Genomic DNA, 18,342 nt, shown 5'->3' on the forward strand with positions numbered 1-18,342 from the left:
GGTAACTATTCCTTTCATCATTCCCTTTTAGTTTTATCCATCTTTCATTTTCTGACCTGTCTGTTTTTCACTGTCCCCTCCTACCTCGGTCATACAATGCACTTAATTTTTCACTCTAACCCATGCACCATGTTTTAGCAGTAGTCTTTGTCTTGCACATTACCCTATCTTCCACCATTAAGTTTTCAGGTTTTCAGATCTCATCTGGTGCAATCTCCAACAATCAATCTTTCCTTATCAGTCCGTCCAGTAAGTCTCCTCTGACTTAGGGTTCTGGGCAACTTTTCTGTGTCTGTGTGTGGTTTGAGGTTTTCGGGCGCTAAACAGCGTGGTCATCAGCGCCCAAACGCATAGAAACAGGAACACATGCGGTGAAGGGACGAAGACGGACAGCGAACAAGGAGAACAGCAAAAAGACACAGGCCTGACGCAGTTCCAAATCCTCACATACAGAGGCAAAACAAGTGGAAAAGAAACGCACTAAGAAAGGAAAGGAAACATAAGGAAAGGAGAACAGAAATCAAAGTGAAACAAGTAGCTAATCATGACTGGAGGACCTCTTACCTAAAACCTAGGTGAGCCAGTCACCCAGCAGCACATTAAAATCCTCTCCCTAAAATCTGAGGCAACAAATTGGACAGAACACAAAACCGTAAGACCTTACCCACAGTCGTTGCGTCGTCTTGCAAAATAGAGGGCAAATCCGGTGGCAAGGAAACCACCGCCCTCTGGTCAGAGAATAAAGGACAGTCAAGTAGAATGTGGCGGACAGTAATCTGGACGCCACAAGCACTGCAGATTGGTGGGGTCCTCCCGCTGGAGTAAAAAACTATGCGTTAAGAGACTGTGCCTGATGTGGAGGCGAGTGAGGAGAACCTCATCCCGCCTGCACGACTGGTAGGACGTACGCCACGGCCGTGTGGTGGCCTTGACCAAACGCAGCTTATTTTCACTGACTGCCAGCCACTCCTCTTCCCATTGAAGCATTACACGAAAACGCAAAAGGGAGGTAACAGCATGGAGGGGGACGGCACATTCAGCAACGTGAGGGAGGGAACATGCATCTTTGGCAGCCACATCCGCCAGTTCTTTTCCCACATGCCCCAGCACCCAGCAGAAAGAAACCTCCTTCCCCTGCCGTTGCAGGTGGAGTAGGGCATCGTGGATGTTCTGGATGACCGTATCTGCTGGGTACAAATGTTGCATGGTCTGAAGGGCACTCAGGGAGTCAGAACAGATGAGGAACTTAAGACTGGGAACACATCTCATCCGCTCCAATGCCTGCAAGATCGTGAACAATTTGGCATCAAAGATGGTAAACGCCACAGGAAGCCGTAACTTGACGACTTGATCAGGGAAAACAACAGCACAACCAACAGAGTCCCCCTGTTTAGAGCCATCCGTAAATACTGGTACATGGTTGGGACGCTGGTTTAAAATATCGTAAAATAAGGAGGTAAAAACAAATGCAGGAGTGCAGCTCCTCCGGTACTCTGACAAGTCTAAAATGACGCTGGGCCTCTGGAGCAACCAGGTAGGCAGGCGGGTAAAACCCTGGAGTTGGGGTGCCACACGCTCCTCACCAAGGGACTCAAGCAAATGCTTGGCATGAATCCCAAATGGTCTCGTTGCCCTGGGACGACTGGAAAAGAGACGTTCCATAGGTGGTCGGGCAACAGTAGGGTACGCAGGGGAGGTAGGACAGGCAAGGAATTGACACACCCGTCACAGCATGAGGAGTTTCCGCCGGATGGTGAGCGGCGGTTCCCCTGCCTCAGCACACAGGCTGGGGATGGGACTGGTACGGAAGTGGCCAGCCTGATACCCTCATTGTGTACTGTGTCAAGAATCTTCAGATACGAAGGCCTCGCTGATGCAAACACAGTGCATCCATAGTCAAGACGCAACCGGACGAAAGCCCTATAAAACTGCAGCAGACGCGTCCAATCTGCTCCCCAGGACCGATGGCTCAGACACTTCAAAATATTCAGTGCCTTCACGGCCCGTACCTTGAGGTCTTTAAGGTGCGGCAACCACGACAACTTGGAATTAAAAGTGAGGCCCAGGAACCTCACAGTGTCTCTAAATGGAAGAATGGTGTCCCTCAGACGCAATTCAGGGGAGGTAAAAGCACGTCGAGAACGATTAAAATGAACACACACACATTTGTCTGCAGAAAAGGTAAAACCCGTCTTCGCAGTCCATGCCTCTAATAGCTTTATCGTAAGCTGCAGCTGCCAACTAGCAGTGACAAGACTGGAGGAAGAACAGAAAACAGCAAAATCATCCACAAACAAGGAGCACTGGGCCAGACTCCGGATAGTGGACGTGATACTGTTAATTGTGATGGCAAAGAGGGTGACACTTAAAACGCTTCCCTGGGGAACACCATTTTCCTGCACGTACAAATCAGATAGCACATTACCAACCCGATATCGAAAGAGCCGGCGGGAAAGAAAGGACCAAATGAAGATGGGGAGATGGCCACGAAAGCCCCGCTGATAGAGTTAATTGAGGATAAGGCGGTGCCACGTAGTGTCAAACGCCTTATTAATGTCAAAGAATACACCTAGACAATGCTGGTTACGTAGGAAGGCCTGCTGGATGGCCGCCTCAAGCAGGGTCAAGTTGTCTATAGTTGAACGACATCTCCAAAAGCCACACTGAGAGTGGCTAAGGAGCTGCCTGGTCTCGAGCAGCCAAACCAGGCAACAGTTGACCATGCGTTCCAATGTCTTCCCGACACAGCTCGTCAAAGCAGTACTCCGATAACTACTGGGATGCATTCCGTCCTTCCCCGGTTTGAGGAGAGGAATCAAAATCACCTCCCTCCACGAGTCAGGGAACGCGCCGGATGACCATATCATATTAAAACAATTCAGGAGAACTTCCTTGGATGGCAGCAACAAGTGCTGCAGCATGCTGTACAGGATTTGATCATCACCTGGCACAGTATCATGAGCCACAGACAGCGCCGAATCCAGTTCCCACATTGTGAAGGGGCAGTTGTAGGGTTCAGAATTTGGAGACCGGAAGTCCAAGTGATCCCCCTCGATGGCAGTGCAGTAGCGGCAGAAATCTGGATCACAGTTAATAGTGCCAGTAGATTCCGCAAAATGCATGGCCAGTGTCTGGGCAATGTCTCTCGGTGCCATGAGTAGACAACCCTGATGCAGCAATGCCGTGACAGGTAGTTGGCTGCGTTTCCTGGAAATCCTCCCGATGGCTTCCCATACTTTCGTAGAACTAGTGGAGCGGGAGATGGAGTTCAGGAACGATTGCCATGACCGTCGTTTGCTCTCTTTAATCACTCGCTGTGCCTTGGCCCTTGCCACCCGAAAGGCCGCGAGATTGTCAGCTGAGGGACAGCACTTGAAGCGGCGCAGAGCTGCATGGTGGGCTCGGATGGCTGAGCAGCACTCAGTGGTCCACCAAGGGACAGGACGCCTCTTGGGATGACTTGAGGACCTTGGGATCGACAATTCAGCAGCATGGGAGATCACGGCTGTAACATGGTCGACCCATTCGTGGACGCTAGCACGGTGTTACAAAACAGCTAAATGGCTGAAAAGTGTCCAGTCAGCTCTGCAGAGGTGCCACCTGGGCGGCACTGGTAATGCCACAGCCTCATCCAGGAGGCGAATCCAAAGGGGGAAGTGGTCACTAGAATGGAGGTCAGCGGCAACCTCCACAGAGCAGAATCCGCGAGTGCTGGAGAGCAAAAGGAAAGGTCAATAGCTGACAACGACCCAGAAGCAGTACAGAAATGAGTGGGAGCACCAGAGTTGAGGATGCACAGTTCTTCGGATGCCATGAGCCTTTCCAGAACGCGAGCCCTGGGGCAAGGAGCCTCCAAGTCTATTGCATCCTGAGGCGGTAAGTAAACGTAACAGATTGTGAGCCTCCGCCGCACAAGAAGGTCAACTGCAACTGCTTGCAAGTCCGTAACGAGAGGGAGCTCAGATGAGTGGTGCATCTCACGGACAAAAACCGCAACACCACCCTTTGCCCTTTCCCCTATCAGATCATCTTTTCGATGCACGGTATAGCCCCGTAAAGAAGGAGCATCAGTGGCCCGAAAATGTGTCTCTTAAAGACATAAGCACAAGGGGCGCTCTCGTACAAGGAGTTGTAATTCGGCCACATGCGTCCTGAACCCATTCAGGTTCCACTGTAATATGAGAGCCAGTGATCAGGGTGGCTGAATTTTCACCCTGCCTCTGTGCTTAGGAGGAGAGCCCGTACTGGCTGGAGATTTATTCCTGGGGCGAGAATATCGGTCCGGTCGACATCAATGTCCATCAGCTCCGATGGCGACCCAAGGGAGATGTCAGACAGTACGATGGCATCGTCATCGGACTGACCCTGACTAGTCTCCTCAGGTGGCGAAACCTTCACCTTCGGCATCTTCGTCTTGGGGGGCTTAGAATGCAGAACCTTGTCAACAGTTGGAGCTTTACTCGCCTGGGCAGAAGGCGCCATACGGGGAGGGGCAGGAAGTACCCCAATGTCAGCAACCACGGCCTTGTCCGACGTTGTGGGGAGAGCTGCAGGTTGCAAAACAACCGCAGCAGCACAAGTGCACTGGCAAACGCAGGTATTAGTGCTGACACTAGCAACATCCGTTTGTGTAGCAACAGTGGCCAACTGTACCGGTTTCTGCAGAGCGGAAGCGAAAGATGTTGTAAACACAGGAGGCTGCATGGCCTTAAAGAGCTCCTTGGCCTCACCATAGGGGATGCGCTTAGATGTTTTGATCTCCTGTATCTTCCGTTCTTCGAGATAGATGGGGCAGACCCGGCTCCAGACAGGGTGACTCCCAGAGCAATTCACGCACTTCACAGGTGATGAACAATTGGCTCCTTCATGGGCAGGCTGACCACATTTACCACAAGTGGCTATTCCAGTGCACCACAACGTAGTATGCCCAAAGCGCTGACATTTAAAATGGCGCATTGGGTTGGGGAAATATGGCCGTACTGGCAAACGTAAGAAACCCACTTTAACATGCTCTGGGAGTCTCGGGAAATTGAACGTGAAAATAAACGAGTCGGATTTGACTAGGTCCCCATCGACTCGTTTCATAATATGCTGCACGTTGACAATACCTTCGTCAGCCCACTCAGATTTCAACTCGTCCTACATGTCACAACACCCTTACTATAGTTCAAAGTGGAGTGGAGCTCGGTCTTGATAGCGTACTCTCCGAGACAGGTTGCTTTCCTAAGAGAAGTGACTTGACGGGAACTAGAAGTTTCAACTAACAGAGTCCCATAGCGCAGTTGCTTCACAGATTTCAGTGTTCCTGCAATTCCCTCAAGACCCTTGTGGATGTAAAAGGGAGAAACTCTCTCAAAGCTACCCTCTTTCCATTTGACAGTCAAAAATACATTCTGGTTATCAGCATGTGCTCTGTTACGACAGTCTGATAAATCTCTAGTAACACCAGGCACTGGAGGACTCTCAGCATGAAGTCGCTTTTTCGATGGGGTGTGTTTTCCTACCAGTGGCCCACCCAATCTACTGGTAGGGGGAAATGTAGAGGTCAAAGGGTCCATTGTGGTCCCACGAGCAGCTAGGGAACTAAAGGTCTGCTCAGACAGAGCCCCGTGTGCCTGAGTAAGCCTTATACAACTGGGGTGCGGCAGGTGCCCCAGAGGTTGCCCGCTTGCGACTGTTCCACCCCAACAGCCATGCATCTTATAGGCGCGCAGCACACCGTAAGATTGAGGGGTTTTTATAGAGGTTTACCTTCCTCGCAATCCAGGCGGTCAAGCCAAGATTACCATTCCCCGCAGCACACAACATTCCACCGCCGTGCCATGCGGTGGTCGCTGAAGCATGTCCGGGGGTTACGGTGACAGGAGACTGGCGGCGCTGACCAGTCCTCAGCTCAGGACCCCGGGGTCGCCAAGCCTGTACTCAGCAAATGAATGCTGAGCCCCTGGGGGGGGGCAACTTTTCTGAACACTGCCCTGTCCCTGAACATCACCAGACCTATTTCATCACCCCTCTTACTTCCCCTTCAATCCTTTTGCCAGGAGGAGGAGGAGGAGGAGGAGGAGGAGGAGGAGGAGAAGCCACTGGCTCTGAAAGCCAGCAAACACTAATACCTTTTATATGTGTGTTCTCCTGCCACTGCTTGGTGAGTAGATTTTTTATCCATCCAATTAAATTATATTTTCAAAAACTGATTATTTTTGTTGGTTTCTTTAATGACCATTTCAGTCTGTCAAGAAACTGACCTCACATGAAAGATACGTTTGAGTACAGAATGATGATGCACTGATCTTCACAATTCTGCTTGGAATTCCAACATATCAATGTGAGCCATTATTCTTTAATGATTTAATAACTGATTAAATTTCAGTTTTACTTCTTTCCTGCAGCTGCATGTGATATAGTTGTCTCAGAACACAAACTTTCAAGAGTTTCGCATATCTACCTGCACCAAACAGAATTATGGTTTAACTTGTCAACTACTGAAAAGAAGTTATTAAATATTTTGCACAACTCTAGTGGATCATATTTTGCAATCCCACATTCTGCCCCAAAACCTCTTTCACAGTGGACAATAGTTTTCATGTTGTCCTGAGAGCTTCCTACTCTCTTGGTGTAAAACATTCTTTTAGCCAATCTGATGACATTCTTTTGTACTTCAGATTACAGCTTCTTGATAAATTCAACTGGGAGGGGCATACCACAGAACTACTGAAGTGCCTGAAAAATCTATTTGCAATGCAAATGTTGCCAGACATAGGTGATATAAAAATAAAGTTATCATACTTTCATTCCATAATGTCATATGGGATTATTTTTTTGGGTAACTCATCAAGCCAAGCTAAAGTTTAATCCAAAAACATGCTATAAAAATTATATTGTGTGAACTCAAGAACAACCTGCAGAGGGCTGTAAAGGATTTATTGATGGCCAACTACTGGTTGATTGGCGAATTTCTTAGGAGAACCAACTGATTTAACTTGTGTGTTACTAAATAATGCAAATGTTGTATATAATGCGACTTCTGTGCAAACTGAGTGCAGTAATGTGATCAACGGAAGTAAGTGTTGTAAAATAATTTTTATATTTCAGTAGGCATGTCAACAGCCTAAAAATCATCATATGCACCTCAGCGTCTCTAACATTTACACGTTTTGTGGCAAGTTTGCTATCGCACTATCACATTTTAAATGAAAATATGTTTAAGATTTTTTGACTTACCTCATATCCATCGGTACAATTCCACTTCAGAGCTGCGGAGGGTACGTTAGCATATCTACTTCTCCTCATAAATGTGTATTGTGTATTCTCATTTCCTGGCATGTTCTATGTCCTGGAGCACCTCACTATGTATTGGAATGAGAAATACATGTAATGTAATCTAAAATTTGCAGTACTGTCTATAATGAAATTCTGTAACTGCCCCAATTATGACATCTCTTATTTCCTCCTCCATGCCATTTGATTCCTATATTCTTTATTAGTATTGCATTCTAATTGGAAAATAAACTGATGTACTGTTTGAGGCTTTCCCCATGTGATAACTGCTTGAATGGTTCATGGACACCATTTCTGATGATGGTTTTTAGTCTCACACAAAGTGATCATGTATTCCTTAAGAATTGAATCTAGCAGTGTCATGTCTCGAGAGGAAAATCCTGCTGGAGTATAAGCAAAGGCCTATCTATAATGCAAGTGCTTTCCTTGAAAATTCAAGCTCTCCATCATAATCTTTAGATATCTTTACATCATCTTCATACATGAACTCTCTTGAATGAAACTGCATGCAACAGGAATGGTTACCTCTCTCTCTCAAACTGTGATCTCCTCACATAGAAATAACATGAACTCCTCCAAAGGAAGCCTTTCCATTTCTTTGCCACATAATTGATGTTCAGAGATACTCATTCAGTGTATGTCTATTACTAATTTATCTATTTTGTCTTAATTTTTCTGTTATGTTGGTGAAAGCTTACTGTGCCTTCTTATTTACATTCCCCATTCATTGAACTTACTTCCAGCATTAACAAATGTATGTTCGCTTGCTTATATGATGCCTACTACACACGAGATGGCCATAAACAAAATGGGCCAACAATGCACTGCAATCAAGTCAGAAGCACAAACAGAATGCTGCTGCCCTTGAAAAACCTAACTATCACTATTTTCTGGTAGTTAACATAACGTCTCTACAACTTTCACAATTCAGAAAATAGTTTCAAATTACAGAGACTGTCTACAGTTTGATTTGTGTTGCTTACATCATTGGATGATCAATGAAAGTGACAAACTTACAATAAACAGGAAACAAGTACGAAAGAAAGTAGGAATACGAAGCACAGATAAATGTTAATTGCTGTTTTTCCCAAATTTATGTATGTTTAGCGCATACATTTATTTGGAACTGCTAGGCCTGTGGCTGTTCTTGTTGGGTTCGTAAGCTGGAGGTTGTGAAATTCTTGCTCTGGCATTTCACTAGTACGAATGGTTCGCTTTGTCACTAATGCTGACATACTACGCTTAAGTCTGCCAGAGTTTGCAGAGCACAAACAGAATGCTGCTGCCCTTGAAAAACCTAACTATCACTATTTTCTGGTAGTTAACATAACGTCTCTACAACTTTCACAACTCAGAAAATAGTTTCAAATTACGAGAAAGACAGGCACTGTTTTTCTTGTTGAAGTTGTTACATTCTGAATAAACAAGCATGGTAAATTTTCTCCACAGGAAGTAAAATGTGTTGCTGAACTTAATTGAGAGATGGAAGGCAGCATACACTCATTCATGGCCAATTTTACTTTTATCATAGATTGTAAGGCTGTTCAGATTCAGTGATCCTGGTGTTTAATTAAAAGAAACAACGTTCATAAGGGCGCAATATGTGGTTCATTTCCAATGTTGTCCTCTGTCAACCCCTAGCACTTGGGCCTCTGTATGTATTTATGTGCCAGCTTTATGTTTTATTTGCTGTACACACAATGAGTAGTCCAAACAAATATTAGGAAATGAAACAACATCTCTTCTGATGATATATCTTCTGGCAGAGTCCCATGCTGACTTTTAGGTTATGTAAGCACTCACTGCCCCTCAGAAAAGACTCTTAGTGTTGCATATCATGTCCATATACATTGTAAGCCTGCATATGACTGCTGTTCCGGCATCATAGAATTGTTTTGTGTTCTTTCTCAACCATTAATGTCACCCACAAAAGCCTTTTATTTGGACATTCCTTCAACTTTGGAAAGAAGGGAAAAGCACTTGGTACCAAATTTGAACTGTACACTGTACACATTGAAACTTTCCATCTGAAGGACATCCTTATTTGCTTTATTCAACAATGGAAAATCCAGGATGGAATGTAACGATATTGACAAGGACAGTTGCTACCCACCATATAGCAGAGATGCTGAGTCACAAATGGGCACAACAAAAAAACTGTCAGAAAACTAGCTTTCGGTGAACAAAGCTTTCGTCAGAGATACAACACGCACACGACAGCAGTCTCTGGCTGCTAAAAAATTAAAAAAAGTAATATCCTATGACTATAATATCAGTCAGTTGTGGAATTGGCCAACTCATACAAATACCTGGGCGTAACACTTTGTATGGATATGAAATGGAATGATCACACAGGCTCAGTCGTGGGTAAAGCAGGTGGTAGACTTAGGTTTGCTGATAGAGTACTGGGAGAGTGCAATCAGTCTACAAAGGACATTGCTTACAAATAATTCGTGCGATCTGTTCTAGAATAATGCTCTAGTGTGCGGGACCTAAACCAAATAGGACAAACAGGAGATATTTAACACATACAGAGAAGGGTGGAACAAATGGTTACAGGTTTGTCTGATACTTGGGAGAGTCTCTCAGAGATACTGAAGGAACTTAACTGGAAAACTCTTGAAAATAGATGTAAACTATCCCAAGAAAGTCTATTAATGAAGTTTCAAGACCTGGCTTTCAATGATGACTCTAGGAATATACTACAATCCCCTATGTATCACTCACATAGGGAATGTGAGGATAAGATTAGAATAACTACTGCACACACAGAGGCATTAAAAAAAAATTCATTCTTCCCACACTCCATATGTGAATGGAATGGGAAGAAACCTTAATAACTGGTACAATGGGACATACAAACTGCTATACACTTCACAGTGGTTTGCAGAGTATAGATGTAGTTGTAGAAGTACAAGAGTTCATCTGGAGCTTTCACACCATACAAATTGCCATTATTGTGCACTAAAATTTTCCAAGCACCGTTCCTCACCTATTTCTTTCAGTAGCCACTCAACATGATATGGACCTCCCAGACCTTAAAAGAGATTGTTACTAGTTTGGCATCAAACAGCAGTTTGGAGTTTATTCTATTTGGTGTGAGCACCCACACAAAGGAAAAAAAATGGTGTATGGTGTATTTTTATTTATAACATACATAAGACAGAGTAAACCAAAATACTTTAACAGCTGCTATGGAGGAGTGCCATATAAACAACCCCATTTGTAACCAACTTATGGAGCAAGTTCCATCCACACAGTTTACTATTACTCCCACCTATTCTATCCACGAAAAGGGAACATTTAATACATTATTTGTTTGGCTCTTTGGCACCCTTGTCAGTGTCTGGCCCTACTGCATATATGAGGGATGGCTAATATAGTTTCTTTAACCCAACACACAACACTCAATCAAACTGGAGATCAACTATGAAATAACTTAATCACTGCCAACTGAAGTTGAAAATTTGGAGTATATGTCTGCTTGTGTCTGTATATGTGTGGATGGATATGTGTGTGTGTGCGAGTGTATACCCGTCCTTTTTTCCCCCTAAGGTAAGTCTTTCCGCTCCCGGGACTGGAATGACTCCTTACCCTCTCCCTTAAAACCCACATCCTTTCGTCTTTCCCTCTCCTTCCCTCTTTCCTGATGAGGCAACAGTTTGTTGCGAAAGCTTGGATTTTGTGTGTATGTTTGTGTGTCTGTCGACCTGCCAGCACTTTCATTTGGTAAGTCACATCATCTTTGTTTTTAGGTATATTTTTCCTTCGTGGAATGTTTCCCTCTATATATATATATATATATATATATATATATATATATATATATATATATATATATAGAGGGAAACATTCCACGTGGGAAAAATATATCTAAAAAGAAAGATGATGAGACTTACCAAACAAAAGCGCTGGCAGGTCGATAGGCACACAAACAATCACAAACATACACACAAAATTCTAGCTTTCGCAACCACAGGCAGACAGTGTTTGTTGGTAATGAGGATCACCCTGTGGCTAAACATGCCTTGGTGCACGGCCAGCACATCTTGGCACAGTGTTACACCGTCCGTGTTATCTGGATACTTCCCACTAACACCAACCTGTCAGAACTCCGGAGATGGGAACTTGCCCTTCAGCATATCCTCTCTTCTCGCTATCCGCCAGGCCTCAATCTCCGCTAATTTCTAATTTCAATCTGCCGCCGCTCATACCTCACCTGTCTTTCAACATCATCTTTGCCTCTGTACTTCCGCCCCGACTGACATCTCTGCCCAAACTCTTTGCCTTTACAAATGTCTGCTTGTGTCTGTGTATATGCGGATGGATGTGTGTGTGTGTGCGCGAGTGTATACCTGTCCTTTTTTCCCCCTAAGGTAAGTCTTTCCGCTCCCGGGATTGGAATGACTCCTTACCCTCTCCCTTAAAACCCAAATCCTTTTGTCTTTCCCTCTCCTTCCTTATTCCCGACAAGGCAACCATTGGTTGCGAAAGCTTGAATTTTGTGTGTATGTTTGTGTGTCTATCGACCTGCCAGCGCTTTTGTTTGGTAAGTCTCATCATCTTTCTTTAACATTCCACGAAGGAAAAATATACCTAAAAACAAAGACGATGTGACTTACCAAATGAAAGTGCTGGCAGGTCGACAGACACACAAACGAACACAAACATACACACAAAATTCAAGCTTTCGCAACAAACTGTTGCCTCATCAGGAAAGAGGGAAGGAGAGGGAAAGACGAAAGGATGTGGGTTTTAAGGGAGAGGGTAAGGAGTCATTCCAGTCCCGGGAGCGGAAAGACTTACCTTAAGGGGAAAAAAGGACGGGTATACACTCGCACACACACACATATACAGACACAAGCATATATATATATATATATATATATATATATATATATAGAGAGAGAGAGAGAGAGAGAGAGAGAGAGAGAGAGAGAGAGATCATTCATCAATTTCATGGTATAAATGAATTATCCGCCTAAATCCACATGATATTTTCTGATATTTTCTTGTATTCTCAAACTTTTTATAATAATTCTCAAGGAATACATGATACTGAATACTTACAGTAAAGAGGGCACATCAAGAATGAGATTTTCACTCTGCAATGGAGTGTGCGCCGATATGAAACTTCCTGGCAGATTAAAACTGTGTGCCAGACCGAGACTCGAACTCGGGACCGAGTTTGAGTCTCGGTTCGGCACACTGTTTTAATCTGCCAGGAAGTTTCAGGACACATCAAGTTGCAGACAGGCACAATTAAAAAGACACTCACACAAAGCTTTCGGCCAATGCCTTCGTCAGTAAAATTAACACACACACACGCACGAACGATTCGACTGCACACAGGCAAACAACTGAACCACAGCCTTTGCCAGGGCTTTGATGTCTTTTCCTACATTGTTGATATTCCTCCTCGAAGTTTCCAATGTTTGAGACTGAATACTAAAATTTCATGGATAAGCTATAACTACTTTCAAGTTTCACACTGTGAATACCTAGCATTAGCTACCATTAGAGGATAAGTTACACAGCAGCATCTCATTAATTTAGCAAAATAAGCACATATCTGGAAGTGAAGGCTGCACTAGCTATCAGTTAAAACCTCGCTGAAGTTCTAGTACACTTTGTGTTTCCTTTTTCCTTCTTTCACTGAGCTACAAATTGTCAGAACAAAATACTAAGAAAACCTCTATGTCATTAAGAGTGTATCAAGGGTAATAAATGTTTGCCTTGGGAATAAAAAGATACTTTAAAAATAAAAGGCATTGAAATGATTCAAAATAGGTATTTCTGACAAGAAGTTGGTTTTGTTCTCCATCTGGAACCAATCAGCACAGGAACTTGTCTGATTGTCCACTTTTAGTTCATTTATACACCAACTTTATGTCACCTTTGATTGTGTCATAAAAGGAATATGGAATCCCTGCAAATAACAAATAAAATTTTAAAAAAATCCAATTGGCCACTTCTACAAAGTATCATAGAACCTAGACCGAAGTACTGAAAATCCCAGTTGGAAACATGACAAGTAACAACATTCTATGAAAGCAGTTCTCTATAATTACAGCAAGTAAATGATGGTTATTGTTTGATGAACATCAATGTTCTTGTAATTCTTCATGCTTTCCCAGCGATCTGTTGACATCTAGGATATTCGTGAATCCTGCCGGATATTCGCGTTGTTCTTGCACGATATTTAAAAGCGTGCCTCGCTGTCTTCTTCAGGTGCTACCTGAGACTGGTCCTTGGGTCGATCAAGTCCAGTATTTATGCCTGGAAGGAGCTGGGCGTTTCGTCTGTCTTCGGTCCGCACCGAGTCGAGTGTTCCCTCCGTGGCCCATGCCCGCCAGACTCCGCTTCAATGGACCCCTCCAATTGTAGATGTTCCGACTGCAACGGTTGTGGATGTCATCTGAGGTGTATCAGACTCGATCTGAGGTGTTGGGTACTCTGTCTCATGACTGTTACTATGATTTCCACTTCTGTTTCGTGTTGGGCGCTCCAGAATCGGTCCGCACTGTGTCGTGTGTTCCGTCTGCGGTCCGCGCCCGACCTTCCCGTCTTCTGAAGTCGAGTTCATGATCTGCGGTGTGTCAAATCTAGTCTCTAATGTCCGACACCTTGTCTCATGGCTGTTCTCTCGGTCTCCACTTCGACTTCTTGTAGAAATGCCAGTGTGGGATGACATACATTGGCCAGACCACCAGAACTGTGGACATCAGGTGTAAAGAACACCAAAGACACACCAGACAGACAGGCAACTAAATCAGCCATAGCAGAGCATTGTCTGGAACTTGGTCACTCAATGGATTACAATGACACCAAGATTGTGACACAGACCTCAAGATTTTGGAACAGTGTCATTAAAGAAGCCATTGAGGTTAAGGTCACAGATAATCTAATCAACCATGACTTGGGATACCAAATCAGCACTGCCTGGAATCCAGCACTTGAGCTTGTGACAACTCAACGCAGAACACTCCAGGATTCTACAAGAAATAGAAGCGGAGACCGAGAGAACAGCTGTGAGACAAGGTGTCGGACATTAGAGACCAGATTTTACACACCCTAGGATCATGAACTCGACTTCAGAAGATGGCCAGGCCGGGTGCGGACGGCGGTCGGAACACCGGCGACCAGACAGGGCCAATGTAGCTGCGTCTGGTGGGCTCAGACCACAGACGGAACACACGACACAATGTGGACCGATTATGAAGCATCCAGCACGAAACGGAAGTGGAAATCATAGTAACAGTCATGAGACAGAGTACCCAACACCACAGATCGGGTCTGACACACTTCAGATGATGTCCACAACCGTTGGGGTCAGCCAAAACGGGTGTGGATGGCAGTCGGAACATCCGCGACTGGATGGGTCCATTGAAGCCAAATCTGGCGGGCGCGGACCACAGACGAAACACTCGACTCGGCATGGTCACAGACGGAACGCCCAGCTCCTTCCAGGCATAAATACTGGACTTGATCGACCCAAGGACCAGTCTCAGGTAACACCTGAAGAAAACAGCGAGGCACGGCATGCTGTTGAAATATCATGCGAGAATGACGCATACTGAATTAGTTTCCCATAGCACTCCTCTCTGCTAATGTAAACCATTACTCTTTCTTCATCTTTTATGATACTTTCCTAATGATGGAACAGCGATAATGAATTAAACTAGTGGAGGAAAACAGTAGATAGTCATTTAATCAAAGCAACAGTACACAACAGTAACTAAATCACCTGATCAATAACACTGTCTAAATTTACAAGTCAACATAATTAGTTACCTACTTCAGTTAATATCCACCAGCACAGGAAATTCAGCAGTTTCTGAGGTAGCTGATGATGTATGAAATATGTACAGTAGCATTTTATCTGTCAATTAGCTGAAAATTCTCCATTCGCTAATTTAAAGTAGTTCCTTTAGGGACTGTTTTTAACTTCTCTCCCAATTAAACTGAAGTTAAATTATAATGCTGTTTTAGTTTTCACCCGCAGATATAGCTGCAGCTTTATATTATTCCCCAATCGTGGTAGTTTTATTTTCCAAAATTTCTTTACAAGAGTTAGCTGCTAGAGTAATAATGGTTGTTGTATGATGAACTGACAGTGAGAAAACAAATGTGTGTTGAGTTTGACAGTGCATTACACCACTCTGATGGACTACTCATACCACGAAAGTAATTATCTCTCAGAACTGTCAAACAGTTCAGACTAAGCTTAGAAAAGGATCAAATTTTTGATATGAGTTATGTGCGAATGCTGTACAGCCATCAAGTGAACTAGGAAACTTCAGGAATGTGTGAAACAGAATTATTTGCAGTTTCACAGAATTGCTCCTCATTACACACAAAGGCATCAAGACAACCTTTTGAGAGATTCTGCATAAAGCTAAGGTGCCGCAGTACATTCAGTACTAGATTAAAATATAGTTTACAGTTACGATAAATTCTGAAAATAAAGAAGTGACATTCTACTTGCTGCAGTTAACTCCTGAAGAATGCCATATATTGAAGGTCACATGATTTGTGCCATTATTACCACTTCCATTGCAAGATGTACTAAAAATTGGTTGCAGTTATTTATAACAGAACTATTCACTCATGCATGGCCCCTGAATGCAGAACATCAAAAAGTAAAGGAATTGGAAAAGGCAAGCTTCATCCCCAGTGATGGACATTATTTCTGCACCATTTATAACAATAATGATTAAGTTTTAACAGTTATGTTTTACTTTTAGAAGCAAAGAATGTTAGCTCCACTTATTTATAATAAATTACTGGGTGCACAATGTAGCCTTACATACATTATGACTGAAAAACTGACAGAGAAAGGGAAAAAAATGAAGTTTTGACAGGGAACATTTTAAATTTTTATTTATGAAGTTTGAGGTCCAATATAAGTTTGCTTCAAGATGTCAAAGTGTTCCTTCCAAATTTCACAGGTTGATCCTCCCCCACTCCCCCATTACAGAAATTATTTTTTCTGGAAATTCCCAGTATTAAAGTTTCTAAAATACCTGCACTACTTGAACCAACAAAACAAAATTGGATGAAATACGAATAAAATACAAAACAGGACGTATAGTTCATTACTACTGGAAACTGCTTTCCCCTGCAGCAATGGACTAGTTTGCAACAGATCACTTACTGTATTTCTTTATTCCTGTACACAGAAGGCACCCAAGCAACTTTTCTGCTTGTGTGTGTGTGACACCAGAACTAAGGGGACTGTAATTTATGGTGAGAAGGAACTGATCCACACATTTAACATATTATCAGTTCATTAAGAGAAAAGAATTCCAACTGGGGCACAGAGTCAAAGCAGCTGTGATAATTTATACTGTCTTCAACCCACAATTATATTACCTGTGGCTACTATTTTAACACAATGCTTCTGATGTGTGATAATACGAAAATAAATATTCTTCCATGTAAACCACTACAAGGATTGTGACATCCCAAAGGTATCATTACACATTTAAACATTTATTTAATAATTACATTCACATATCCACACATTCATCATTAATTACAGAGGAAACACACTGCCATATAAGAAACAGAAAAATTTACTACCATCCAAAAACAGAATGAAAAAACCTAAAGCTAACACTTTCTATACACAAACAACAACAATAACAACAACAAAACAATGCAAAACTGTGTCTACTTGGCAGTCTTTAAATAATGGAAGCAAAATTCACTTCCACAACTGAATTTTCTCTGTCATTCACATAGTTTCAACATTTTCAAATCTTCCACAGACGATTGCTATTACCTACACAGGTAAGATAAAATAAACACACTTCCATAAATAAGGAACATCTTAGTTTCCACTAAAAACAGTTCAAAACAATCATACCATTTAAAAGAAAATGTAGCTATCTCAAAATTACCTGCTTAAATGAATAAATCAATCAGTTAATGCTTTTTAAGCTATCAAAACTGATGTAATGATCACAATCATCCTCTTGAAACACTATATAACAGCTGAAGTAACCAAACTGTGCAATGAAATAAATAATTAGCTGTACATTATGATACTACAGCACAGAGTTCGGCAAAAGTTCTAACTGGAGTGTTGAAATTTTTTTGTCAATTAACGATCACCCCTTCAGTCATTACATAAACAGTTACTATCTGGGGCAGTCTCACTGTAAAGCAACATATCCAAAAATATAAAAAGAATCATAATGCGACAAAAACAACACTGATATTTTTTGTGCATTTTTTCGACTGCACGTTGACCCCTATAACACAACTAACCTACAGGCAAACAGCAACAAAAAGTTAAGCTTTGTTCTGCAACAATTAAAGACTCTCTTAAATCTACACAATTTACATCAGAATTGCATGCAAAAGAGAGGCTGTTGTTAAGTATATATCACAATCTTCCACAGACATTTAAGTATCTCACATGTAGCTCACTTGTTTGTTTATTTTTGGTTTACACAAAGTACCACAATATATGTCTGTCTGAATAAATGCATTTAATCACTGTGTAATCAATTGTAGGAAACTGAAATAGAAATTAACAATAGTACATTAAATTTTCCACAATACAAAGTTTGTAAAAATTTGCAATCTTCCACTTTTGTCCATTTATATTTCAGGACGATCCAGTATGCAAATTTTCTTCTCCAATTTTCTCGGTCTAGTAATAAACTCCAAAGTTGACTTCCCCAAAGCTTCACAAGCCAGCTGAACTTGCAGTTTTACAACCTCATCATTTTCCGTTAAGTAGACGTGTTTCAGCGTTCTATACAGTTCTAATATAATATCTTTCAAAACCTAAAACCAATATCAAGACATTCAGTTATGAATTACATCACAATGTAATATTAAATGAGGTAGCTATCAACTGATGTGTGACAAATGAGAAATTATACATACTGAGACTGTGTCATCACCGAGACCTTCCAAGAGAAGTGTGAGAACAAGGATAGCTGCTCTTCGCACTTCCACCACAGGATCTGTTTTCACAATACTCTGGACACAGACCATTATCTGGGTGCAAAGAAAAGAAAAATTACACAGAGCAATTTACACAATTTT

At 42.7% G+C, this 18,342-nt stretch overlaps 1 protein-coding gene across 2 annotated transcripts in view; it reads right to left on the reverse strand.

Annotated features, from left to right (window-relative positions):
- Positions 1-17,758: 17,758 nt before the first annotated feature.
- The window catches only part of LOC126162793 (transport and Golgi organization protein 6 homolog), a 110,707-nt gene continuing 110,123 nt past the window's right edge, over positions 17,759-18,342 (reverse strand). For both annotated transcript variants that reach the window (XM_049919513.1, XM_049919512.1), the window contains exons 14-15: positions 18,181-18,294; positions 17,759-18,078 (exon numbers count right to left, since the gene is read on the reverse strand). In XM_049919513.1, coding sequence (XP_049775470.1) covers positions 17,890-18,078; positions 18,181-18,294 — 303 coding nt within the window. In that variant the 3' untranslated portion in view covers positions 17,759-17,889. The remainder of the gene's footprint in view (positions 18,079-18,180; positions 18,295-18,342) is intronic.

The sequence above is a fragment of the Schistocerca cancellata genome, chromosome 2 (genome assembly GCF_023864275.1).
Source record: "Schistocerca cancellata isolate TAMUIC-IGC-003103 chromosome 2, iqSchCanc2.1, whole genome shotgun sequence".
NCBI classification, from domain to species: Eukaryota; Metazoa; Arthropoda; class Insecta; order Orthoptera; family Acrididae; genus Schistocerca; species Schistocerca cancellata.